General features: G+C 45.1%; 2 protein-coding genes across 3 annotated transcripts in view; one reads left to right on the top strand and one right to left on the bottom strand.

Moving 5' to 3' along the window:
* The window catches only part of CTNNA1 (catenin alpha 1), a 322,514-nt gene that overhangs the window by 108,374 nt on the left and 186,705 nt on the right, over positions 1 to 27,435 (top strand). The window contains exon 1 of one of the 2 annotated variants that reach the window (XM_004420127.3): positions 25,171 to 25,281. The exons of the other annotated variant lie outside the window; for it this stretch is intronic. The gene's annotated coding sequence lies outside the window, so the exon portion shown is untranslated. Of the gene's footprint in view, positions 1 to 25,170; positions 25,282 to 27,435 lie in introns of those variants that run through there. 2 annotated transcript variants of the gene reach the window in all.
* Positions 494 to 27,141, bottom strand: LOC147917258 (uncharacterized). Its single transcript, XM_087430323.1, has 4 exons — positions 27,131 to 27,141; positions 24,868 to 25,597; positions 16,811 to 16,893; positions 494 to 740 (listed from the first exon to the last, which is right to left on the bottom strand). Exons 1-2 carry the CDS (start codon positions 27,139 to 27,141, stop codon positions 24,949 to 24,951), a joined length of 660 nt encoding a protein of 219 aa, XP_087286449.1. The 3' UTR covers positions 494 to 740; positions 16,811 to 16,893; positions 24,868 to 24,948.

Raw genomic sequence — 27,435 nt, 5'->3', positions numbered from 1 at the left:
AACACAAATTCCAGATTTAAAATCCAACTCCAACCTTTTGAGGTCCAAATTCCATTTACTCTTGGCCAGTTCACTTCTTTTATTCACAGGTAGATTAGAAACTTTAAGAGTCTCAGAGAGAGATCTTTCTCACACCAAATCACTCTCACAAGGCCATGGGGAAGAGGTGAGTATAAATGAATCAGGAACTTATGGCTTTTTTTTTCTCTTGAATTGTATAAGGGAACATAAATTAAAGAGAAAAACTGCTAAGGGAAAGGAAAATGTGTAGGATTTTAACCAACTTTGAGGCTTTGAAAGCACCTTTGGAATCATGTCATAATGTTTTCTGTTGGGCCCACCAAGAGATGTTGGTGAGCAGGAGGACAATGAGAACCATATGGAACAAGCAGAAAGGTATCCCCTGGATATCAAGGGGAAGGTGATAGGGTGAAAGGTGGTATATTAGTTATCTATTGCTGTGTAACAAATTACCCCAAAATACAGTGGCTTATAAAAATAAACATTTATTATGTCACACAATTTCTGAGGGTCAGAAATCGGGGAGCAGCTGAGCGAGGTGGTTCTGGCTCAGAGTCTCTTGGGAGGTTGTGTCATCTGGGTCTGCAGTCATCAGAAGGCTTGACTGGGGCTGGAGGATCTACTTCTAAGATGAGTCATTGATGTGGCTGTTGGCTGGAAGTCTCAGTTTCTCCACAGAGATGCTTATGATGTGGCAACTGAATCTCAGTCCAAATGATCTGTGAGAGAGAGAGAGAGAGAGAGAGAGAGAGACAGAGAGAGAAGAGAGCCCAAGACAGAAGCTGCAGTGTCTTTTATAACCTAATCTCAGAAGTGACATACCGTTACTTCTGCTGTATTCTATTAGTCATATAGACTGACTGGCACAGCGTGGGAAGGAACTACCCCAGGTGTGAATACCAGGAGGTGGGAATTATTGGAGGCTAGATACAGATGGGGAGGGGCACAGAGACCCGAATGGCAGGTGGTTCTGGGCTCTTCTCCTGAATGCTTTTTGGTTCAGAGAAGGGCACCTTTCCTATGATCTCCACCTCATCTTTATCTTCTCCACCCCTAATGGGCTATAAACTCCATGAGGACAGGGACTGTGTCACTGTGTCTGTCTTATTCACTGCTCCTCCCTGGTGCCTGGCCCACGCCTGGTATATAGTAAAGCCCTCAAAAATGTTTGTTAATTAATGAGATCCATAGAAAAAGACAGAAGTAGATTAGGTAAAACAAAACAAAACCAAACCAAAAAACCCCTGGTAAATCGGATTAAGGTACTGAATTCAAGGCTTAGGAACTGGATTTTGTATCGTGGGTGATGGGAAGCCATTGGGCAGGGCACCCTTAGACCCAGTTTATGTGCAGGCTCCTGCTGCTTCCATTGCCTGAAACACTCTCTCTTCAGAACTCCTAGTCAGGCCAGCCCGGTGGTGTAGTGGTTAAGTTCACGTGCTCTGCTTCAGTGTCCCAGGGTTCATAGGTTCAAATCCTGGGTGCATACCTATGCACTGTTCATCAAGCTATGCTGTGGAGGCATCCCACACACAAAATAGAGGAAAATGGGCACAGATGTTACATCAGGGCCAATCTTCCTCACCAAAAAACAAAATAAAAAGAACTCCTGCTCATCAAGGAGTTCAAGGAGGATAACTGATAACAAAGTCTGGGAGGAAGCAGCGTGTGTGTGTGTGTGTGTGCACAAAAGCTCAGGTGGAAAGAAAATATCCCAAGCTCAGGACAAAGGAAAAAAGAATGGGTGAAGATTCAAAGACATTTTGAGGTGAAGAGGGACATTTTAAGGCCCCAGAGACAAGAGAAAAGAGGAGAGTGAGGGAACTTTGCCTGGCCTTGCATAGCTACTAGGAGTGATGAGGGAAAGGGGGGATATCTTAGTTTCAAGAGATAGAAACCCACTTAAACTGCCTCAAGTTCAAGGGTGTTGATTGGAATGCTACTGCGGTTTATAGCAGATGTTGCTGTTGCCCTGCTCAAATCCTCTTAGTACTCACCTCTACACGCCAGAGACCACTTAGTGCCAACACCTGGGACTCAGCCTGAGGGCTTTGTTCTGGCCAGAGGAACACACCTGGCCTCTGCACAGGGAAAGTGGGAAGTGCCAGGGAGTTAACAGCTCAGCTCTGGAAGCAGCTCTCAACCAATGACAGAAGTGTCTGTGTAGCCCAGCTTCCTCATCCCTCAGCAGGGACAATCCTGAAGCATCTTCCACATTGTCTTCTAGAGTTCTCAGCAGATCTGAGCTCCAATTGTCCCTGTAGTAACTTAACACCTTAAGCACCCGTTAGTGGCTTCCTTTCCTTCTTTGTCTCACTTCCTCACTCTCCTACCAGTCTTTCCTGGAATCACCTCCCAAATAAACTATTTGCACTTGAACCCCTGTTTCAAGGTCTGTTTTGGGGGAACCCAAACCAAGAACGACATCTCACAAAACACAAGCATACATGTCAGTCTTTAGGTCTTTCTCATTGGAGATGAAAGACAGGGGCTGCTTTTCCAAAGCCCAGCGTCAGGATGAAGCATCTACAAGATGCTTTTCCCTCTTATAGTGTAGCTCTGGTGGTTATTATGCTAACAGAGTCTCTGTCTCTTTTCTCCATCTCTGGCACATATGCCACTGAACTCATCTTATCATGTCTGATGTACTATCTGAAAGAGCTTCATAAACTGTAAAGTGCTGAGCAAATGGAACAGGTGAGGAAGAAGGGAGAAGAAGAAAGAAGAGGAAGAAGAAAAACAGGAGGAAGGAAGAAGGAGGGGCTAGAAAGTAGAACACATAATGCAGAGTCAGACACAGAAGGCAAGGGCAGGGCGAGGGGAGGCAGGTCACAGAAAGTGGCCAAAGCTTGGGCACTGAGCTTTTGTAGGAAGCCAGCGTTGAATAAGGCCTGTGAAAAGCAGACACGGGCCTCTGCTTAAAGCCAGTTCTTCAACTCTCATTGACTTCATTTTAAGTAAACCCGTCCACCAGGTTGGCTTGTGGCAGACTGGAGCTGCAGTGATGATGCTGGGCTGCATTTTCCTCTTTCGCTTCTGTATCCACTGGCATCTAGCAGGGTGGGTGCTGAGAAGGGTGCTCAGAGGACCTGTGGAGCTCAAGCATATGATCTCCTGGGTGTGTGGCACTCTGAGCATAAGTACTCTTCCTTGGAACTGACCTGCAGACCACTAAGCAGACAGTGTGGGCTTTCTTCAAGGCTGAAATCCTGGGGATGGGGCAGGGGTGAGAGTGGGGCTGGGAGAGTTGTGGAGGAGGAAGCTTGGGTCAAATGTCACCAAGGCCAACCTAGCCCTCTGGGCTTTCTGGGAAGATAAGGCAAGGACTGCAAATGCATGGACAAAGAATGCAGAGTGGCTGAGATGAAAGCTCCCCCTGCCCTTTTCCCAAGAGGAGCTTTTGTGCTTCATGCCTTCCCGGAATCCTCCTGCCAGGGGAGCTGGACCCGAGGAAAAAGGCTGGGTTTGCTGTTCCTCAAGGTTGGGAGGCAGAGAATCATAAGTACACAGAGGAAACAAGCCTGGGGAGGGAGAGATAAAGGGCTCAAACCACAGAGTGAGACCATTTTTAGGTGGGGAGTGTTTGTTGTGTTCATTCATTCATCCATGCATTCATTCATATATTCATCTACTGGCAGGCATTTATTAGATGCCTACGAGGTGCTGAGCTCTGAGGCTGCCCAGATGCACAAAGCTTCCTGACTTGCATGTTAGGTTGCTGCCCCTAGGGATAGCTCACCCACTGTGGTGAAACCAATGTTCTTCTGTTCTCTGAGGAGCAAATTACGATTGGTGAGGCACAGGGACTAGGTAAGAATTCCAGACTGCTGCCTGTGGAGGGGATGAGCTTACAGGGGTAGAAGGCCTGGCAGGATCGATGTGTCTCACTTTCCTGTTCGTCCCCCACATTCCCCTGAGCCCTGAGGGAAGGCACATTCGTGTCTTTTGTAGCACGTCCCTTTTACTTGGGCAGTCTGCCTTTTTGCTTCTGCAGTTCTTCCCTACAGCACCACTTCAGTCCACAGAGTGGGAGGGACTTGCAGGATGACATATTCTTTCTTTCTTCCATCTTTTCTCTTTCCTTTCCTTCTTCTAGTATTTACTGAACATCTACCAATAGCCTGGCCCTCTACTAGGTGTCTTCCTTAAAGCTGTTGAGAAATGGTGCTTTCCAAACAAGAAGTATTCTGTTGTCATTCCTTTCTCTCTGGCCACAAGCAGCTAGGCAGAGATGTTTTTTTCCCCTCTCTCTTTTTCTCTGCCTCAGCTTGTTTCTCTGAGGTCACAAAAGCTGGTCTTTGGCTCTCTCCTTGGGGACAGTCCATTACAGTCCTCCCTTCCTTTTTCCACTTATGGGAAAGATGAGGCTGAGGCACCACGAGTCCTGCCATCTGTGCCTGTGTCCATCCCGTGAGCACTTTGGCCACTTTAGGGCCTTTGGGATCAAGTTCTTGAGAGCCAGGACATCTGTATAACCCACAGAGGAGACCAAAGCCACCCCAGCCTTCTGGATGTCAAAGGTTCCCTCCCATGTGGCTCCTGCCTCAATAACCTACCCCCATTTTTTTGTGGGTTTTTTTTGGTTTGTTTCTGCCTCAAGCACATTTTCTCTGTAATTTTTGGAACCCAAATATAAGGGAAATCTCATTTGCTCTGTTCTGACTCATTTACAATTAAATACACTTGTTCCCATCTGTGTCTGTATACATCTGCATACATTTGCTATAGCATCACCCTTAATTTTAGAAAATGATGCGGCTGGTGTTATTTTTACCCTGACTGCCAAATTGGCTGAGAAGACCAGTGGGTGTTCACTCACCCAGTGACAACCCCCACTCAGGCCTGTCCCTGAGGAAGGTGGTGACATTTCTTCCACGGTCAGGACATGCAGACCGTGGCCAGTACTGGTCTTTGTGGTTGCCGGTTTTAGTGGGGTCCAGCTGCCAGGACTGGGCATGTTCCTGTCTGTCTCAGTGCCAAGGCCTCACTGACCACAGAGATGGGCCTTGACTCCCTAGGCCACTTGCTGGCAGCTGCTTCACCAAGCATTAAATTGGAGGTGGGAGTCGGGGGGTTGCTGTCTCCCAAGGAAGGGAACACTGAGGAAGCATGGCCAGGTCATCTCAGCCCATCCCCTCCCAGGCTGGGAGAAGTGAGGAACTATCTTTACTGTTCAGAAGATTGTAGTAGTATGTGTGGGTGCCTGCCTCACCTATGTACCTAAAAATACCACACTGTGGTTGTCTAACACTTTTTTCCCCCCAAAAATCCAAGTTACATCATAAGGATATTCACATTTAATGAGATGGTAGTACCTGTCAGCACACTTCGACCTCTCTGGATATTATCTCATTGAATACTTTTATTTATACCCATATGCTAAAATAGAACTTGGCCAACAAGAATTACAGGATGCAGAAAATACAATATCGACTGCTGCCAATCAAAGAAATGTTAATATCAGAACAATATTTGAAACAATATTACTTTCTGCTGATCTACAACCTGTCTTGGAAATTCTGTGATGGGCAGTGCTGCTGCTGCTGGTGCTGAATAATTCAGATCTACTCAGGGAAAGGCTGGGCTTTCGTATTTTTTCTGTGTCACTTCCAAGACCCTGGACTTCGTAGTTCATGTTGAACCAACTGCACCCCCAAGAAGTGGCTTGAGATGATGCCAGAATCATCCAGAGTGTCTTCCTTTTGCCTGAGGCCTCTTTAGGCTGAGAAACAATGATGCCATGGGCACCAGTTACAACTGAGGGTCCTCTTTGTACTTGGCTTTGTCTTGGGCCTACGGATTCCACAGAGGTAGAGAACCCACCACCCCTGCCCTCAGAGAGCTTAATTCTTGGCCAACATTTCCAATCTAAGGTTTGAGATCAGTCAGCTTCTCTCCTCTGGTGGGTTCTTGGGTATATGCTTTCTCTGTAGAGAGCCTCTGAGCAAGATTCCTTAACTGGTTAAGGTCTTATCCCTTGCTCAGTCTGAGTGGCTGCTACACACACACTTACACACACACACACAGAGTCATTAATCATTTTTGGCAGTTGTGGGCAGAGTCAGTGGCTCCTTAGGCAACCTGGCCTATTACACATGACCCTGTTTGCTTAGGTTCTAGCCCTACGATGCCTTTTAAAATTTCCTCTTTTTTGCCTGGCTAATTCCTTGCCACTCCTCAGGTTTTGACTTAGAAACCATTTTCTCCAAGAAACCTGGTTGGGCTGGGTGGCCCTGCTCTGAGTCCACAGAGCAGTGTATCATAATTGCCTGGAGATGTGTCTATGGTTCTACTAGACTGTATGCTTTCTGCAGGCAAGAGCTGTGTCTATCTTGTATCCCTTGTGCCTAGAGCAGGGCCTGATACTTGGTAGCTGTTAAATAAATATGTACTAAATGAATGGATGAATGAATGCATTCCTAAACTAAGTCAGTTTATAGACTCCAAGATCCATAGAGTCATCTCCACCCAATTCATCCTGTGGGAGAAACCAGTTTCCTTAAAGAGAAACTAATAGTGGGGGCCAGCCCGGGGGTATAGCAGTTAAGTTTGCGCACTTTGCTTCAGTGGCCCGGGGTTCGGATCCCAGGTACGGACTGATGCACCACTTGTCAAGCCATGCTGTGGCGGCGTCCCATATAAAGTAGAGGAAGATGGGCATGGATGTTAGCCTAGAGCCAGTCTTCCGCGGCAAAAAGAGAAGGACTGGCGTCGGATGTTAGCTGAGGGCTAATCTTTCTCACAAAAAAAATTAAAAAAAAAAAGAAACTGATATTGCATATGTAGAGATAAATATTTAGAGAGATCTACATCCAAATGAAACAGTAATGACAGTAATGGTTGAAAATAATCTGGGGTAGTAGAATAACAGGGGAATTTAATTTTCTTCTTTTTACTTGTGTGTGTTTTCTAATTTTTCTACAATGAGATATATATAACAAAAGAAGCTCAAAAAAGAAAATACCATGCACAATTATGCTGTATAACTGTCTTAAATTATTTTTACAAATTTGCTTTAAATGCTTCTTCCCCTTCCCCAGAAATAATAATGATAAATAATGCTTATTAAGAGGCTGTTGTGTCAGTATGGTCCTCTGAGACATAGACACTAAGATAAGATTAGGCATACAGGGGATTAATGGGGGAGCATCTGTGAAGGATAAAGGGAGAGGGAGCTGGGGAAGATGGTGAGAGTCTTCTGACTGTGATGCAGTTTTTGACAATCTGGAAAAGAAGATGGGCAATAAGAGAAGATTGAGTAGGAAAAGCTTCAGACCAAAGTGCAGTTCTGAAAATGTCTCAGCTAGGCTGATTGAAAGTCTCTGAGCAAAGGTTGCCCATCAGATGAATGGATAAACAAAATGTGTCCTGAGAAAAAAGAACAAAGCTGGAGGCATCACAATCCCTGACTTTAAAACATACTACAGGGGCCGGCCCGGTGGCATAAGCTGTTAAGTGCGCGCGCTCCGCTGCCACAGCCCGGGGTTTACCGGTTCAGATCCTGGGCGCGCACCGACACACCGCTTGTTAAGCCATGCTGTGGCGGTGTCCCAGATAAAGTAGAGGAAGATGGGCATGGATGTTAGCCCAGGGCCAGTCTTCCTCAGCAAAAAAGAGGAGGATTGGCATCGGATATAAGCTCAGGGCTGGTCTTCCTCACACACACACAAAAAAAATACTACAAAGCGATAATGATTAAAACAACATGGTACTGGTACAAAAACAGACACACAGACCAATGGAATAGAATTGAAAGCCCAGAAATAAAACCTCACATCTACGGGCAGCTAATCTTTGACACAGGAGCTAAGAACATACAATGGAGAAAGGAAAGTCTCTTCAATAAATGGTGCTGGGAAAACTGGACAGCCACTTGCAAAAGAATGAAAGTAGACCATCTTCTTTCACCATACACAAAAGTTAATTCAAAATGGATCAAAGACCTGAAGGTGAGACCTGAAATTATAAAACTCCTGGAGGAAAATATAGGTAGTACACTATTTGTCATGGGCCATAAAGGGATCTTTTCAAATTCCATGTCTACTCAGACAAGGGAAACAAAAGAAAAAATAAACAAGTGGGACTTCATCAGATTAAAGAGCTTCTACAAGGCAAATGAAACCAGGATCAAAATGAACAGGCAACCCACCAGTTGGAAAAAAATATTTGCAAACCATATATCTGACAAGGGATTAATCTCCGTAATATATAAAGAACTCACATAACTGAACAACAAAAAAACAAACAACCCGATCAAAAAATGGGCAAAGGAAATGAACAGACACTTCTCCAAAGAAGATATACAGATGGCCAATAGGCACATGAAAAGATGTTCAACATCACTAATCATCAGGGAAATGTAAATCAAAACCACACTAAGATATCATCTTACACCCGTTAGAATGGCTATAATCACCAAGACAAAATCAACAAATGCTGGAGAGGCTGTGTAGAAATGGGAATCCTAATCCACTGCTGGTGGGAATGCAAACTGGCACAGCCTCTATGGAAAGCAGTATGGAGATTCCTCAAAAAATTAAAAATAGAAACATCTTATGATCCAGCTATCCCACTACTGGGTATCTACCCAACGAACCTGAAATCAACAATCCAAAGAGGCTTATGCACTGCTATGTTCATCACAGCATTATTCACTATAGCCAAGACATGGAAGCAACCCAAGCATCCCTCGACTAATGATTGGATAAAGAAGATGTGGTATATACACCATGGAATACTACTCAGCCATAAAAAAAGAAAAAATTGTCCCATTTGTAACAACATGGATGGACCTGGAGGGTATTATGTTAAGTGAAATAAGCCAAAAAGAGAAAGACAAACACTGCATGATTTCACTCATATGTGGAAGATAAACCAACACACGGACAGATAGAACTGCTTGGTGGTTACCAGGGGCAAGAGGGGTGGGGGTGGGCACAAGGGGTGGAGGGATGCATTTATACGGTGACTGACAAACAATAATGTACAACAAAAATTTCACAATAAAAAAAAATCAATCATGCAAATAACAAAAACAAAACAAAAAACAACAAAAAGTGTTATATATGTACCACGGAATATTATTCAGCCTTAAAAGGAAGGGAATTCTGACACATGCTACAACATGGGTGAACCTTGAAGGCATTATGCTAAGCAAAATAAACCAGTCACAAAAGGACAAACATTGTATGATTCCACTTATATGAGGTACCTAGAGTAGTTAAAATCATAGACGAAAGTAGAATCGTAGTTTCCAGCACTGAGGGGAGGGGTAAATGGGGAGTTAATGTTTAATGGATATGGAGTTTCAGTTTGGGAAGATGAAAAAGTTCTGAAGATGAATCGCGGTGATGGTAGCACAACAATGTGAATGTATGTAATGCCACTGAACTATACAGTTAAAAATAGTTAAAATGGTAAATTTCATATTATGTACATTTTACCACACACACAAAAAAAGTTGCCCATCTAGAGGAGTCCTGTGTTGGGAAGGAATGGCCCCACTCTGGTACCCCTACTGTGCTCAGTCATAGGCTGAGAGCAGCCCAGAGGAAGCATGGCCTTGGTCTGGATGCTGTGATGGATCTCAAGGTCAGTCAACTCTGCTCCCTACAACAGTTCTCTCAAAGAGAACTCTGAGCAGCACATCTCCACGGCCACCGTAGCTGTGTAATGCCTGTGGACTCAGACTGCCTGGGTTTGACACCCAGCTCTGGTACTTTCTGGCTCTGTGATCATGGACAAATTATTCAATTTCCCCGTGTGTGCCCTGGTTTCTTTATCTATAAAACAAGGATGATGATGTTAGAACCTACCTTATAGGGTGTTACATAAAGGAGCTGATATATGTAAAGTGCTTAGAATATCACCTGTCATAAAGTATGCTGTTTGTGAGAATTTGCTAGTATCATCATGAGACATTTACTGTGATATAGGTTCCATGATAATGAACCTATTTGATTACTTCCAAAGAGCCTCCCAAGAACTCTAAGAGTCAGGTAATAATCTTTCCATTTAGAGATGAGGAAACTGAGGTTTAGTGAGGCCACATAGTCAATTAGAAGTGGAGCCCTAAGGAGTTCACGGGTGGCTCAACTTGAGACGCCAGATCAACTGCTAGGCAGTGCTGCATCCTGATCAGCCCTTTGTGTGTGGCGATGGCTCTGGCTCCATTCTAAGATAAGGGTTCCCTCCTGGCCCTTGTCTTCAAGGATAGCAGCTTCATCATCATCATTATCAAAATTGCCATCATCTTCAGCATCATCAGCATCAGCATCATCCAAAAGGACTTTATTAAAACCATCTAATTACACATTCTGCTGTTCTGTATTTTAGACAACAGTAATTACACAGACTTCTAGGAGCTTAGCAACTAAAGCTTGGATGAGCATGTTAAGGGCTCCCAAATAGCAGAATAAAGGCACAGCTATAGAGCAACTCACTCCTGGTGGTATCTCCTTGGGCAGACTGCTGGACCTCTCTGAGCCTCACTGATCTAATGAAACCTACTTTCCTTCCCTCCAGATCCTTGTGAGATAAAGTTTGAGGACTGGGAAGCACTGTGCAAACTTTAGCTGGCACTTCTCCTAGGCCTCTTTGGTTGATCCTGCCAGAGTTGATAGTGAGAATGCTCCTTTACTTCTCACCTGTGAATTGACTGCTCTCACCCATGTGGGAGTACATGGATGGTGAGAAGTAGGGTCATTTTGGCCACACTCACTCTCTTTTGCTCTTAGTTATCAGAATTTAATATGGTATTATTTTCCTGGTTTGGTCCACAGGAAGGGGCTGCCTCTCTGCTGTAAGTCTAGGTTTATGACAACCCCTGCTACCACTGCCATGAAAATGATCATGGTTTCCTAATCCATGTTTCTCTGAACCACATTTTTCTTTCTTTTTATTTATTTATTTATTTATTTATTTTTCCCCCTAAAGCCCCAGTAGATAGTTGTATGTCACAGCTGCACATCCTTCTAGTTGCTGTATGTGGGACGTGGTCTCAGCATGGCCGGAGAAGCGGTGTGTCGGTGCGCGCCCGGGATCCGAACCCGGGCCGCCAGCAGCGGAGTGCATGCACCCAACCGCCAAGCCACGGGGCCGGCCCATGAACCACAATTTTCTATCTAGGCAATCAACGAATATTAGTGAAGCACCTACTGTGTGCTGGTTACTGTGTTGTGTGCTAGGGATAAGGAGGTGAATGGATGCCTTCCTTTAGGAGCTCACAGACATGGGCAGGTAGGGTAGATGACAGGTAAATGTGTCATTGCAATACAGTGACATTAGCCTTGACAGAGGTGAATGGAGGAATGGAGTGGAATGAGTCTGGGAAAATAGACCAGGACTATTCATTCATTCAGCACCTACTGTGTGCCAGACATTGTTCTAGGTACTGAGGATAAAACAGTAAACAAGACAGACAATGTTGAAGCTGTCAGGCCACATCCTAAAGGGTGAAGACCAACAATAAGCAAGTAGACAAACAAATAAATAATTTTGGATGGTGACATATGCTATGAAGAAAATACAATGAGGTACTGGGATAGAGAGTGACTATCCAGCTACCCTAGAGTGGGTGGTCAGGGAGGCCAAATTGAGGAGGTGACATTTTTTTTATTTTATTTTTTATTTTATTTTATTTATTTTTTTTTTTTGAATTTATTTATTTTTTTTTCCCCCAAAGCCCCAATAGATAGTTGTATGTCATAGCTGCACATCCTTCTAGTTGCTGTATGTGGGACGCGGCCTCAGCGTGGCCAGAGAAGCGGCGCGTTGGTGCACACCCGGGATCCGAACCCGGGCCGCCAGCAGCGGAGCGCGCGCACTTAACCACTAAGCTACGGGGCCGGCCCAGGAGGTGACATTTGAGTTGAGACTTAAATTATAAGAAGGCATTGCCACAAGGAGATAAGGAGAAGAGACCTCTAGGCAGGGAGACAGCTGGTATAAAGGAGTAGATGCCAAAGGGCCCTGCAGGTTAGGCTAAATTGTTTAGATTTTATCCTGTAACAATGGGAAGCCATTTGAGCCAGGGAGGACCTGCCTAGACCACATTTAGGAAATCTCACCCTGGTCTCCTGGGCCTCAGCCTCAATGGAGACACAGGACACCTTCTCCCCACCCCCTAAACCTAAAGACCCCTTGGGGGGCAGGGCAGTTAGAAGGCATTGTCCACCACCAGGCAAAAATGGCTTTGGTCCAGAGATCCAGGTGTTTGGCTGAAAGTTCAAGGTGAAAGCAAAATGCTGAGGGCAAATGATAGTAGTCATGGGGTCACAGCCTCACCTTAAGCAAATTTATGAAAGGAATAAGCTATTGAGATTTAAGGGGACCTTGCTCTGTGCACCACATTATGGCCCATGAGGCAGAGGAAACTGGGTTCCCTGGTGTGCCCATTCCCGGGGGCACTCATGGTTTGTTGCTCATCACAACTGGCAGATGTCTTCCGAGTTCATGATTCCTGCAGTCCTGGGCTGAGCTGTGGAAAGTGGGGAAAGGAGTTTTTAGGGTGGCCAATGTTATTTGCTAAACTGGACCTTGCTCAACCCAGAAAATTCCAAGAGGGATTTCACTGAGGGCATAATGCCCAATTTCAGTAGGTGGCATGTTGTGGGAGCTCAGCCCAGTCTCCTCTGTGTCCAGAGAATTTTCTAATACTTCATCTGGCCTGGTCACCCTTCTGCTTAAAATCCTTTAGCAGTTCCCTGCTGCCCTCAGAACGAAGTTCACAAGAGTTTATTAGCGTGCACACTTCTACTCCTGTTCACTTCTCCAATCTCTTTGACCTCGCTGTGCCTTTCTACTCTACGACCCAGCCGTATTGAACGTCTTGCTTTTTCGGAGCTTCTGCTATGTTCTGTTGCCTCCATGCCTTTGCATAGGCTGTTCCTTTGCTCTGGAGTGCCTTCCCTTCCCCTCCAAATCTCCTTCACCTGGCTAATTCCTACTCATCCTTCAGGACTCAGCTTGGATGTCAGAAAGTCTTTCGTGACCCACAGAACTGGGGTCTCAGTGGGCCCACAGCACTCTTCCCCTCCATTTTCCCTCCAGCTTTATTGAGGTACAATTGACAATCTTCCTCTCCTTTTTTTACCTACTTAACTATTTTACCTGAAGCTCTTCCTCAGGCCTCCTGAGTCCTTCCAGACTATACCAGGCTTCCCTCTTATACATTCTCACATTATTTTTCTTTCATAGCTCATATGACAATGGGTAATGATAGGTCCGCGAGTGTTTAATTATAATGTCTTTCTCCTCCAGTAATCTGTAAACACCATGGGGGTATGTGCCTTGTCTGTTTAGTTCACCACTGTATCCCAAGAACTTGGCACATAAATATGTACTAAATGAATGAATGAATTCCTCTGGGTTCCGATAACACATGGAGATTACTCCCAGCCCAGCACTTAGCTCATCATAGTATGAGAGCCTCTGTACTTCTCTGACTCACCAGTTGTCTTGTAAGCTCCTTGAAGGGAGGAATGATGTTTTACCCACCATAATTTCTCAGTGCTTGGCATACTGCCTGGCAATTAGACACTCAAAAAATATTTCTGAACAGATGAATAAATGAATGAATGATGACAGGCATTCACTCATGTTCCCTTACACTTCATTCTTTTTTTTTTTTGTGCGGAAGATCAGCCCTGAGCTAACATCTGATGCCAATCCTCCTCTTTTTTCTGAGGAAGCTTGGCCCTGAGCTAACATCATGCCCATCTTCCTCTACTTTATATGGGATGCCGCCACAGCATGGCTCGACAAGCAGTGTGTCGGTGTATGCCCGGGATCCGAACCGGCGAACCCCGGGCCGCCGCAGCGGAGCGCGCGCACTTAACCGCTTGCGCTACCGCGCCGGCCCGCTTCATTCTTAATACAGCGGTCAAAGTGACCTTTCAAAAATACAAATCAGATCATGTTCACTCCACTTCTTAATCCCCCATGGGCTTCCTATTGCTCTTAAAGGACAACTCAAACTCGTTACCATCACCTACAAGGTCTTACATGATTTGGCCCTTGCCTATTTCTCTGACATCATCTACTCTTTTCCCTATTTACTACCCTGCAGCACACTGGCCTTCCTTCTGTTCCTTGAATATGCCAGGCTTATTCCCACCCTACGGCTTTTGTATTTGCTATTTACTCCTCTGGGACCTTCTACGCCATCACTGGGCTCGTTCTGGTCATGCAAGTCTCAGCTCAAACATCACCTTTTCAGAGAGATCCCTCCTGAGCCCTCTATCTAGATGAGCATGTCTCCTCCACATCCCTCTTAACACTTAACCCTATCTGAAATCATATCATTCATTTAATTATTACCTACTTACTGTTTTTCTCCCTGTCTAGAATGTAAATTTCATGAGGGCTGCCCACTACTGTTTCTCCAGGGTCTAGTACAATGCGTGTCACATAGAAGGTCCTCCAAAATATCTGTTGACTGAGCAAACGAATGGATGAATGAATGAATATGATAATAGCCTTCTGTGATGGAGGGGCAGGTCCTGCCAGACTCATAGGCAGACAGAAAAGTGATTAAAGAAATAAAGAAGCTGGACTGGTAAGAACTGACAGAGGGAGCCAGGATGGAATGTAGGTTTGCCAGACTCCACCGTGAGCTCATGGAATCCAGGAATCCCAGGACCTACTCAGCCATCCTGACTCCAGTCAACCCAGAATCAAATTCACTCTGGGTAGACCAAAAACAAAGGCTGCCCCAGCTTCCACTTTAAGTTCTGTATTCAGAATGCCCATATGAGGACCTACGGAGGCATGTAAAAATTCCTGGCAGATCTATCTCTCTGCTCCGTTCCAAGATTTTCTTTTTCTCAAAGTTTGTTGGAGTTTAGAAAAATTGTTGTTAGGCAACAGAAGCAATGAATAGAGACAAATGACTCATTCACCAATACACCTGAGATCTAAAGTGTATTAATTTAATTCAGTTTATATTACAATGCAACAATTCTTATTTTGATAGCACTTTTCATACTCCTATAAAAATCTAAAAATGCCAGACAAAAAAAGAATTTTTAGAATGGTGAATACAAAGAACCAGGTTTCTATAATAAAGCCCACTGATACTTTAAAGAGAAAGATAAAGCACAACCTCCCTCATCCATCCCCCCTGCCTTTTTTCTTTGCTGAGGAAGATTCGCCCTGAGATAGCATCTGTTGCCAATCTTCCTCTTTTTTGCTTGAGGAAGATTCGCCCTGAGTGAACATCTGTGCCGATCCTCCTCTATTTTTTACGTGGGTTGCTGCCACACCATGACCACTGACGAGTGCTGTAGGTCTGTGCTCAGGAACCGAACCCTGGCTGCTGAAGCAGAGCGAACCGAACTTAACCACTAGGCCACGGGGCTGGCCCCCCTGCTCCCCTTTTTAAAAGACTTCTTTTTAGATATAATTTTGCTTGGTTGTCACAGTCTTTTTTAACTTTTCTCCTTTCAGCTTCTCTTTCTCCATTGTTATGAACAAAAATATGAGCATGAAAGGGGCGGGAAGTGTTTGTTTTTGTGTACACATCTTTGATCATATCAGAGAGGAAAGAATCATGAACACCCACTGCTGACTGATTTTAAGAGCTAAATTTTGATTTCAGTTTCTGCAGGGAAGATGAATAACATGAATAAAAAGAACTTGACACAGTTTCATAAGTGTCAAGGGCCTAAGTTTGGTTCTTTTATTTAAAACTTAACTCACTGGTTAAAGCCAACAGCATCCTCTATTAGAACAGGCTTGGAAGGGATACAAGTGAGCTCCTGTCCTGAGCCCCCTTCAAACCCCCAACCAGCCCCACCTGTCAAACTGCTTCAAGCTGAGCAAAAAGACAAAATACAGCATAACAACTGGGCGTTTAAATTACCTCCGGCATGGTATAGTCTTGAGGTGAAGACAGTTTTGAATGTGGCTTTTCAACAAAGAGCTTTTGAAAGCCATTAACATTTCACAGGCTAAGTGGAGATGATTAAGAGTTGGCTTCTGGATTCTGGCAGATCTGGGTCCCAGCACTGCCACATATTCCCGGTGTGACCCAAGCCTCTGTTGTCTCATTTATAGACTGAGGAATGCAATATTAACTACCTTAGGATTGTTGAGAGGCTTGGATGACATGTGAAGCTCTTAGCACAGAACTTGGCATATGCCAAAGACTTAGTAAATATGAGATTATTATTTTTAGTCATTGAGTATTAAAATAATTATTATTGTATGAGCAAATGAATTAATGAATGAGTTTTAAGTATACTTGACTTTACTTTGTTTTCTGCCCAGGCTTACACTAGTTATCAGTGATTCTCAACTCTGGCTGCACATTAGAATCAACCAGGGAGATTTCAAAAATGCTTAGTTCCTACCTAAGAACCATTGAATCCAAACCCCTGGGTGTGGTGCCTGGGTATCATATTTTTAAAAAGCTCTCCAGATGATTCTAATGTGCAGCCTGAGTTGAGATTTATTGAGCTACAAAGGTATGAAGAAAATACCCTGATGTTAGCTGAGCTAATAAACAAAACTTCCAGGGTGGGCAGGGCTTTACTCTTTTTCCCCTACTCTTCTGAAAAGGAAATGGAAGGCAACTAGGGCCACCAGGCATCCAATCACTTTTGACTCTGATGTGGTCCCACACTTTGGTTTTACCTTTAGTTTTTACTGACTCTTGTCCAAATCTGACCCCCTTTTTTGGCTTTCCCTAGGCTAAGCCTAGAGTCCCTTTCATCCCTTCTGTGGAACTTAATGGGGGATGGGGTGCTTATCATTTCATGGCCACAACAAGAGGTAAAGATTTTCCAACCTTTCATTCCAAAGCTGCCAAGTCTCACCATTCTTGGATCTTCACTCATTTTGGTTCTACCTTCCTTATGGGTTGAGGAGTGCCTTAAATGAGATAACATTCAGGAAAGTACTTTGTAAACTGTAAAGCTACTTACCAGCACAATGTAGATAAATAACAATGAAGCCCTCATAATATAGAGAATCTCAAAGATGATCCCTGATAGTTCATCTTTATTGACATTTTGACATTATTTTGTGTTACTTTTTAGAATACTCCATAAATTCTTGCTGATTGATTTTTTAAATTATTTTTTTCCTTAACATTCTTGATGCAGTTATATGTGATTATGTGCATTATATTCAGCAACCTAAAGTAAGTTGAGACCTGAAGTTTCAACCCAAATGTCATCAATTGACATTAGTGACCAAGTCCTTGGCATCAATGACACTTGGTTTTCCTTCTATATCTATGGCCACTCATTCTTTCTGCAAATATTTTTTAAAGTCCATTTTATGTTCTAGGCACTGTGCTAAATTATAAGAACAGATAAGTAAAAAAGTCAGACAAGCTTCCTGTCCTCATGTTGCTTACAGGCTCATGGAGGAGACAGAAAATAAACCAGTAGACAAACAAGACGATTCTAGAGAGATGAGTGCTATAAAGAATAGAAACATATTGTACACCTGAAACTAACATAATGTTGTATGTCAATTATACCTCAATTAAAAGAACAAAAAGGATCGGGGCCGGCCCAGTGGCATACTGGTTAACTTTGTGTGCTCTGCTTCTGTGGCCCGGGGTTCACAGGTTCAGATCCTGGGTGCAGACCTATGCACGACTCATCAAGCCATGCCGTGGTGGCATCCCATATACAAAATAGAGGAAGATGGGCACAGATGTTAGCTCAAGGCTCATCTTCCTCAGCAAAAAGAGGAAGATTAGCAATGGATGTTAGCTCAGAGCCAATCTTCCTCACCACAAAAAATAAAAAAAGAATAGAAAATGCAGTAATGTGGTAGAGAGTGACTGAGGTGTGAGGGGTGTGGTCAGGGAAGGCCTCTATGACCAGGTGATGTCAACATTGGCTCTCAAGAATGAGAAGTGGGGGAGGAATGAACAGGTAGAGCACAGAGGATTTTCAGGACAGTGAAAATACTTTGTATGATACTATAACGATGGATACATGTTAATGTACATTTGTCCAAATCCATAGAATGTACAATACCAAGAGTAAATCATAATGTAAACTATGGACTTTGGCTGATTATGATGTATCAATGTGGGTTCATCAATTTAACAAGTGTACCACTCTCATGGGGGATGTTGATAATGGGGGAGGCTGTGCATGTGTGGGACAAGGGGTATATGAGAAATCTCTGTATCTTTCTCTCCATTTTGCTATGAACATAAAACTGCTCTAAAAAAGTAAAGTCTTAGGAAAACAACTGGCTTAAAAGATTAAAAAAAAACAATATAAGTGATCTCAAAAATCTAATATGTAAGTAGACACTAAATAAATATTTAATTAAAAAAAAAAGCCTGAGAAGGAGTCACGCTGAAGAGTTAGGGCAAAGAGACTTCCAAATAGAGGGTGCAGCAAATAGTAAGACTCTGATGTGGAAAAGGAATTGGTACATTTTAGGAAAGGAAAGGGGGGCTCTGGGGCTGCAGAGGGCAACTCAGTCTTCTGTTCCGGCTCCTCTTCCTCTTAAATGTTGGTCCTGGGCCTCCACCTCTTCTTGCCATACATTCTCCAGGTACAGATGACTCCCACATCTCTAGCTCCACTTGGGGCCCTTCCTGAGTTCATATTTGGATATACCCCTGTCTAAAGGATATCTTCTCTGAGATGTTTGGTAGGCACAAACACTAAGCATGACCAAAGATAGCTCTTTGTCTGCATTACTTTCCACCCTCACCCCCATCTGCTTTACCTCTAGGGTTCTCCATCTGGGTAAATGACCACTATTTCCTCAGCCGATCAAGTCAGAAACCTCCACATCCAATCCATTGTCAAGACCTAGGATCCTCTGTCCTTTGATATAGTTCCCAAATCTACCCACTTCTTTCCATCCCACTATACTTATATGTTATATATTATCCTATACACAGTAAACCTAAAAGTCCCCCCATTCCCCTCCCTGCATGTAACCACCGTAACATTTTACTGTGTATCCTTACAGACTTGTAAGTATTCATTCATTCATCTGTTACCCGTCAGCCACAGTTCTAGGTTCTGAAGCCACAACGGTGAACAGTAGAGAAAAATACCTGCTTTAATGAAGCCTACATTCTAATGGAGAAGACAGACCATAAGTAAATAAATAACCATATAATGTGTTAGGTATTGACAAGTGCTATGAAGTACAGCAGGGTACAGAAAGAAAATGGAGAGGAGAGGGAAGGGAACTGGGTCCTGGTGTTATTTTACAAAGGGTGGTTAGGGAAAGCCTCTTGGACAAGATGACATTTGAGCAGAGATCTGAATGAAGTGATGGAGTGAGCCAAGGGGCTTTCTAGGGGAAGACCATTCCAAGCAGAGGGAACTAGAAATGCAAAGGCCCTGAGGCAGGAAAGTGGTTGATGTGTTATAGGAATGTCTAGGACCCCAGCATGGGCTGGAGTGGAAAGATGGAGGGAAAAAGCTGAATATTGGTCTAAAGTTGCTAGGCAAGATCATGTAGATTTTATTCAGAGTGAGATGGGAAGAACTGGAGGATTTTGAACAGATGATATGTTTTAAATGGCTCAGCTGCTATGAGAAAAGAGCGTTAAAACAAATATGTAGGGGCTGGCCCCGTGGCTTGGTGGTTAAGTGCGCGTGCTCCGCTGCTGGTGGCCCGGGTTCGGATCCCCGGCGTGCACTGACGCACCGCTTCTCTGGCCATGCTGAGGTCATGTCCCACGTACAGCAGCTAGAAGGATGTGCATCTATGACATACAACTATCTACTGGGGCTTTGGGGGAAATAATAAATAAATAAAATTATTAAAAAAAACAAAAAAACAAAGTGAATGTTTTAAAAACAAAATATGATCACATTATCTCTCTGTTTAAAATCCTTTATGGCACCCCATTCTCCCCACAATAAAGTCTATAAAGCCTTACAAAGCCCTCTCCAGTCTGGCCCCTGCCTACCTCACCAGCTCCCAAATTACAGAACTTCTTTTCCTGGAATGGGACTCAGGGCCTTCAAACTTGCTGTCCCTTGGTCTAGAATCAAACTTTTTCCTTCCCTCCCTATTCACCTTGTCAATGTCTTTTCTAGATCCCATTTATTCATGCCTTCATTCATTTAACAAATATTTATTGAGGGACCTGCTATGTGCCAGGCACTATAGGGACACAGCACTGAACAAAATAGACAAAAATTGAGGGCTTAAATTCTAGTAAGAGGAAGATAGGAGAAAACAATAAGTTAAAAAAATATATATATACGACTTTATATGTCAGAAGGTGATACACCCTAAGGAGAAAAATAAAGCAAGGAAGGAGAGATGGGATGTTGGGGGAAGGGGCTGCAATTTCAGATAAGGTGGCCAAGAGGAAGCCTCACTGAGAAAGTGACAGCTGAGCAAAGACCTGGGGGAAGTGAGGGAGTGAGTCAGGCAGCTATCTGGAGGAGAGCATTACAGGCAGAAAGCAAAGGCCCTAAGGCGAGAACCTGCCTTTGAGTTCCAGGAATAGTGAGGAGGCCAGTGTGTCGGAGAAGAGTGTGGGGGCAGGTGAGCTCTGGAGGCCCTTATAAGGACCTTGCCTTTTACCCTGAGTGAGATAAGAGCCGTTGGAGGTTTTGGGCAGAGTAGGGGTGACATGTTCGGACTTATATTTTCACAGGATCACTCCAGGTGCTGAACTGAGACTAGACTGAGGGACGCAAGGGCAGAAGTAGGGAGACCAGGTAGGAGGCTCCTGTGAAATTCAAGCTAAGTGATGAGGATGGCTTGACTTAGGATGGTAACAGTGGAGATGGTAAAGAGTTGGTTGATTCTGAATATATTTTGAAGGTAGAAGCACAGGCTTTGCTGAGGAATCAGATATGAAATGTGTGAGAAAAAGAATATAGTTAAGGATGACTCCAAAGTTTTTGGCCTAAACAACTTAGAAGAATGGAGTTGCCACTTAATGAAATGAAGAAAACTGTGGGATCAGCAGGTTTGGAAAGAGGTTTCAGGAAATCAGTTTTGGATGTACAGACATATAAAATATGAGATGCCTAGATGCCTACTGGATATCCAAACGGTGGTATCAAGTAGGGAGCTGGATATGGGAGTTTAGAATTCAGGGGAAACGTTCAGGTTGAGATATAAACCAGAGTTGTCAGTGTATTTCTTTTTTTATAATTTTTTTTGCTGAGGAAGATTTGCCCTGAGCTAACATTTGTGCCAATCTCCCTCTACCTTTTTCTTTTTTGTGTGTGAGGAAGACTAGCCCTGAGCTAACATCCGATGCCAATCCTCCTCTTTTTGCTGAGGAAGATTGGCCTTGGGCTAACATTTGTGCACATCTTCCTCTACTTTATATGTGGGATGCCAGCATGGCTTGACAAGTGGTGCATCGGTGCGTCCCCGGGATCTGAATCTGCGATCCCGGGCCGCCGCAGTGGAGCGCACGAACTTAACCACTATGCCACTGGGTGGCCCCGTCAGCATATTTAAACCAAAAGACTGGATGAGATCACCAATGGGTTGATGGCAGACAGAAAAAGAGGTCCAAGGATGGAGCTCTGGGACACTCTAACAGCAGTTCTTAAACTTTTTGATCTCAAGATTCTTTTACACTCTTAAAAATTTTTGAGGATCACAAAGAACTTTTGTTTATGTGTTTTATCTATCAATGTTTGCTGTACTATTACATGTTATTATAAATAACATTTTTTAAAGAAAAATAACAGTTTTCTAAAACAAAAGAAAATTCAGGGAGAAACGTCATTGTTTTGCATTTTTGCAAATCTATTTAATATCTGGCTTAATAAAAGGTAGGTGGATTCTCATATCTGCTTCTGTATTCTGTGTGATGCCATATCACACATCATATATATAGCCTGTGGAACACTCTACTGTACACCATGAGAGAGTGGGAGTGAAAAAGGCAAGTGATATTTTAGTATTATTATGAAAATAGTTTTACCCTTACTACCCCCTGAAAAGGTCTCCAGAGTCCTCAGACTGCACTCTGAGAACTGCTGCTCTAACATTTAGAGACTGGGATGATTTAGAAGGAATCATCTAAGGAGACTAAGAAGTTGCAGCCATGTTGGTTGGAGGAAAATCAGAAGAGCCTGGTGCCCTGGAGGCCCAATGAAGACAATGTTTCAAGGAGGCGAGTGATCTGCTGCTGATGGTACAAATGAACTGTGGATGGAGACTGACCACTGGATTTGGCATCATAGAGGTCATCAGGGACCTTGATAAAAGCAGTTTTGATGGAGAGCTGAGTACTGAAGTCTGACTGGAGTGGATCACAGCATAAAGGTCACTTCCTCAGGTCACTGAACCCCAGACTAGGTTAATTTCCCCCCAAATCTACTTCTGTCTCTCCCCTGTCTTCACACTTGACCTTCTTTCTTATAGTTTAGCTGTTTTAATATCTGTCTCTTCCATTACATTTTAGGTTGTATGAGAACAGGGATCAAGTCACTTTTATTCACTGCTGCTTCCCCAGCACATAGCAAGTGCCTGGGATACAGTGAATGCTCGTCTTCCCTACTAAGCTTTTCAAGGTTTCTCAGAGATAGGGAACTGACTCCCCTTAGCTTACAGGGCACACTGCAAGTCTCTCATCATATTTTTTTCTGTCACTTGACCCTTCTTTTCCCAAAACAAACCTTGCACTTTCATCTTTAGTCTTAGTCCATTTGGGCTGCTAAAACAAAATACCACTGACTAGGTTGTTTATAAACAACAGAAATTTATTTCGCACAGTTCTGGAGGCTGGAAAGTCCAGCATCAAGGCACCAGCATGGTCATGTTCTGACGAGAGCTCTCTTCCTGGTTCATATTCAGAGCCTTCTTGCTGTGTCCTCAGGTGGCAGAGGGTAAAGGGATCTCTGAGGGCCCTCTCATGAGGGCTCTGACCTCATGACCTAGACACCTACGCACAGCCCTATCTCCTAATACCATCACCTTGGCTATTAGGTTTTCAACATATGAATTTTCAGGGACACAAACATTCAATCTATAGCAGGGCCCCATGCTTAGAAAGGCCCAATGCTTGGTTTAAGGCTGTGCTGTTGCTCTCTTGAAATTGTTAATAATTTTTTAACACAGGGCCTCACAAATTAAGTAGCTTGTCCTGAATGAAGTGATGTATATACAAAGTTATGGAGCATAATTCTTTTTTTTTTTTTTTTTTGTGAGGAAGATCAGCCCTGAGCTAACATCCATGCCCATCCTCCTCTTTTTGCTGAGGAAGACTGGCCCTGAGCTAACATCTGTGCCCATCTTCCTCCACTTCATGTAGGATACCGCCACAGCATGGCCGGAGAAGCGGTGTGTCGGTGCGCACCTGGGATCTGAACCCCGGCCGCCAGCAGCGGAGCGTGCGCACTTAACCGCTACGCCACGGGCTGGCCCCTGGAGCATAATTCTTTAATTTTCTCTCCTGTTAGTTCAAACAAATATTTATTGATTGATTACTATGTTCTGAGGTAGCCAAAGGTAATGAGAGGAAGCCACAGCCACTCCTAGCAGGGGAGACTACAAGAGCAAAGACTGTGACGCCAGAAACAGAATGGGGTGTAGTTGGACAAGAATGGCCTTTTTAAGGTTTGACTTTCTCTTGAAGGTGGTTCTCTTCCTTCATGGTCCTATTGTCCTTTGTCAGCACATCTTCACTAGCACAAACCCATAGTGCTTTGTTTTTTTTTTTGTGAGGGAGATCAGCCCTGAGCTAACATCGGTGCTAATCCTCCTCTTTTTTTTGCTGAGGAAGACCGGCTCTGAGCTAACATCTATTGCCAATCCTCCTTTTTTTTTTTTTTCCCCAAAGCCCCCCAGTAGATAGTTGTATGTCATAGTTGCACATCCTTTTAGTTGCTGTATGTGGGACACGGCCTCAGCATGGCCGAAGAAGCGGTGCATCAGTGCGTGCCCGGGATCTGAACCCCGGCCGCCAGTAGCTGAGCGCGCGCACTTAACTGCTAAGCCGCCGGGTAGCCCCCATAGGGCTTTGAATTACAGTGAACACCTTCACCTACAGATGTTAACTGGGCATTGCTGTAGGGGATGAGCATTGCGCTGGGTGCTGTAGCGGATACAGCTTCTGTCTTCCAGGAGTTTGCATTTCCCGGAGAAGAGGGAGATGTGAGTAGTAAATGGTAAACATCTTGAGGGCAGGCAGGTCCCTCTAGAACCCTGCTCAGTGTTCAGCACTAAGCCAGCAGTGGATATTGTTGTCTTGCATTATTTTGGATTTATAGGCCAATACTGAAATCAACTTTGTTCATCATCCCACGATGAAGGAGGAAAAACACCATTAGGGTTTTCTATACCAGGCTGATGGTGAATATGCAATATTTTTTGTTTTGTAGTTTTTTGTTTTGTTTTTTTTGGAGCATTGACGAGGAAGATAAACAAGGAAGAGCGGGAATAAAATTCCCTAAATGGTGAGAGGGACAGGGATAGAAGCCAGGCCCTCCAAATGTGTGTGTGTATGTGTGTCTGTAGGAGGGGCAATCTCAGGAGGTTGGCCTCAGAATGCCTCAGGAGGGGACGCTGCTGTGACATGCCCCTTGTCCTCCATCAGGAGGGCTCTCGGTTTCCCCATCTGTCTAGTAAGGGGATGGCTTAGGTGATTTCTAGGACGGCTTTCACTCACATTATGAGGTCTCTAGAGTCTGATTCTAGGTCCACTCTGCCTCAAGCTGTGAGCCTCAGTTTCTCCCTCTGTAAAACCAGGGCGTGGGCCTAGAGCACTCTTCTGGAAGCCTGTGACTCGGGAACACCTGTGGCGCTCCTCAGAAGAGCATGACTAGGACTCTGCGTCGCCGCGCCGGGTCCCTCGGGCACCAGCAGGGGGTGGGGCCTGCGCGGGCCGCGCCCCGAGACTCACCTGTGCTCGCAGCGGTGACTCACCTGCCCTTCCCCGCTCGCGGGCTGTTCCAGGAGTTACCGCTCCTCCTTCCTCTCAGGGGTCACTCCCAGCCTGAGCGCCCACTAGGGGCCTGGGATGAAGTAACTCTGGAGTGAATGGCGGAGAGCAAGAGGTCCTTTTGAGGTTCCCGGTCCGCTGTCGTCGGGCTCTCGGTCGGGGGCTCGCCCCCAGAGCGAGGGCCGGGAAAGCGGGGCGGCGGGAGGCACCGGGAAGAGCGCGCCGGAGGGAGGTGCTGGGAAGGGCGGGCGGGCGGGGCCGGGGCCGGGGCCGCAGGGCGGGGGGCGGGCGCGACGGGCGGGCCATTTCCTCGTCGGAGCCGGACGGGACTCAGACAAAGCGGCGGCTGTCGGCTTCGGGCCTCGGGAATCCTCTTGCGCTCGCCCCGCTCGCCGCAGGTAACTCCCTTCGCGCGGGCTTCGGCTCCCTGGCCGGGCCGAGGGGTTCCTCAGGCCGGGCCCCGCGGGCGGGCGGGGCGCCGTCTCCTCCGCGACCCCGCCGGGAATCGGGCTCCCGGCGGGCGCGGGTGGGGCGTCCGGCCCGTTTCCTCTGTGGGGCCCCGCGCCTGGGCCCTGGCCGGGCGGGCCGGCGGGGTCGCAGCTTCCTGGCGCTCGGGAAGTTGAGGGGCCGCAGCGGCCGGAGCACAGCGAGCGGCAGGCCCCGCGCGGCCGCGGCGCTTCCTCTCGGGAAAGTTTCTCCCGGTTTGTAAACTTTCTTCAAGTGGACTCAGTGCGCGTGCCAGGCCCGCGCTGGGCCCCCTCGGCCGCCTGCCTTGTGGTGAAGAGTCTGCGCGTAGTTCCCGGTGCGCGAGTGTTCGGCACTTGAGTTTTCCTGGGAGGTGATTGTGGTTTCTGTGGTCGCGTCCCCTCCCCGCCCCCGAAACTTCGCGGTCTAGTGGACCGGAAGTTTGCTGAGCTCGCACACCCGCGTTCCCAGGCCCAGCGAATGTGAAAGTTAGAGTGCTCCCTTTTCTTTGACACAGTCTGGTTGGGAAGGTGCGCCACACCCGTGTGGACTTTTGGCTTGTACCATGTTAACCTTTGTTGTGCAATTACTCAGACTGCTTGTGCTGGTTAATTGGACACTCTTAATTCTGATTAGTCCTAGTTTTCACGAGTGGCATTAGAGTCTTTTTTGTTGACTTTTAAAGGAGTGTGCGTGTGCGTGAAGCACTTGTTAGACAAAATGTTGAGTGAATGCCTTGGCTTGGCCGGAATGGCTTCCCAATAATGCCGGCGGCGGTTGGCTCAGATCCAGGATTGACACTCTTGTATGTCCTCCTGCGCCTTTGTAAGATTTTTTGGTGTTTGTTTTGTACAGAATTTACAATAGTTTAGAAAAGTAAGATATGTTAAGTCTCCAGCTAAATTAAGGGCATTTCACATTTATGTTGAAGGAAATGATTACATCATTGTATTGTTGCAACAGGATAGGTGTTTAGATGAGAGGATATTTTGTTTAGCAGTGATTTTTAAAGATCGTACAGGTGCATGTTACTTTAAGAAAATATGAATTTGTAAATCAAGTTAATTAGGATGCGTTATTTTGTTTTACAAGAGGAACGAATGGAGAAATTATAGCCTCTCAATTATTTATCCTTCTTGACTTCTATTAAGTTAAAAAATAATTTTTCAGTCACTTTCTTAAGAGTTTACGGATGATTAAGATATGGTCTCTACTCCTAAGAGCTCACGGTGTAATAGGGAAGGTACACACCCCAGGTGTAGTACAAGGCAGACTGATACATGCCATAACAGTACTGATAAGAAGCTTGTGTGTGGGTCTAATCTTGTGTAATACTAATGATAGAAGAAACTTGTGGAAGCATGGAGAGGGGGCTAATAAGTTTTGTTTGGATAAAGCCAGAAGGGCTTCCAGGAGGGGGTGGCATTTGAACTGGATGAAACATGAGTAGGGTTTTGTCAAGGGAGGAAGCATAAAAGGGCAAAGGAGTTTGTGGAATTGTGATGTAACTCTCTCCTGGTTTTCCTTATATTTGCTCTTGCTTCTCAGTCTTTTTTATTTCAATCCCCTCATACCAAAATTCTGTCCAACATATCTCAGTCCTTCACACCATTGATGTAGCATCACCCTCACTCCCATTAGTAACATCTCATTCTATACGGTGACTTAGAGATCACGGGTGCCCTCTTGCTCCAAGTTAAGAATCACTTCTCTGCGCGGTCTCCCTGCTATCAAACTTATGTGCTCAAGTCCAAACTTCTCTTTTGGGTGCAGATTTCTCACCTGACCCACATGGTCACCTGTGTACCAGAGAGCTGCTTGAGTGTCCCAGGGGCTTCTCAGACTCAACATGCCCAAAATGAGACGCCTTTTTCTTCTGGAGACATATACTAGATGTGGAGATCAGCAGTAACTGGCAAAGTCCTAGAATTTCTTTGAGAAAGTAACAATAGTGTGAGACATGACAGACCTGGTTTTGGGGGTGATGGGGTGTGTGCTGGTGAAGATCTAGACAGAGGGAACAGGATCCTCTGCTTGTGTAAATGTCCTGAGACAGGAAAGAACTACGTGTTTAGAGACCTAAGAGA

Source organism: Ceratotherium simum, chromosome 4, assembly GCF_057802395.1.
Source record: "Ceratotherium simum simum isolate JZ-2026a chromosome 4, ASM5780239v1, whole genome shotgun sequence".
NCBI classification, from domain to species: domain Eukaryota; kingdom Metazoa; phylum Chordata; class Mammalia; order Perissodactyla; family Rhinocerotidae; genus Ceratotherium; species Ceratotherium simum.
The sequence above is the reverse complement of the archived record's forward strand: the minus strand, read 5'-3'. Positions and strand labels throughout refer to the sequence as shown.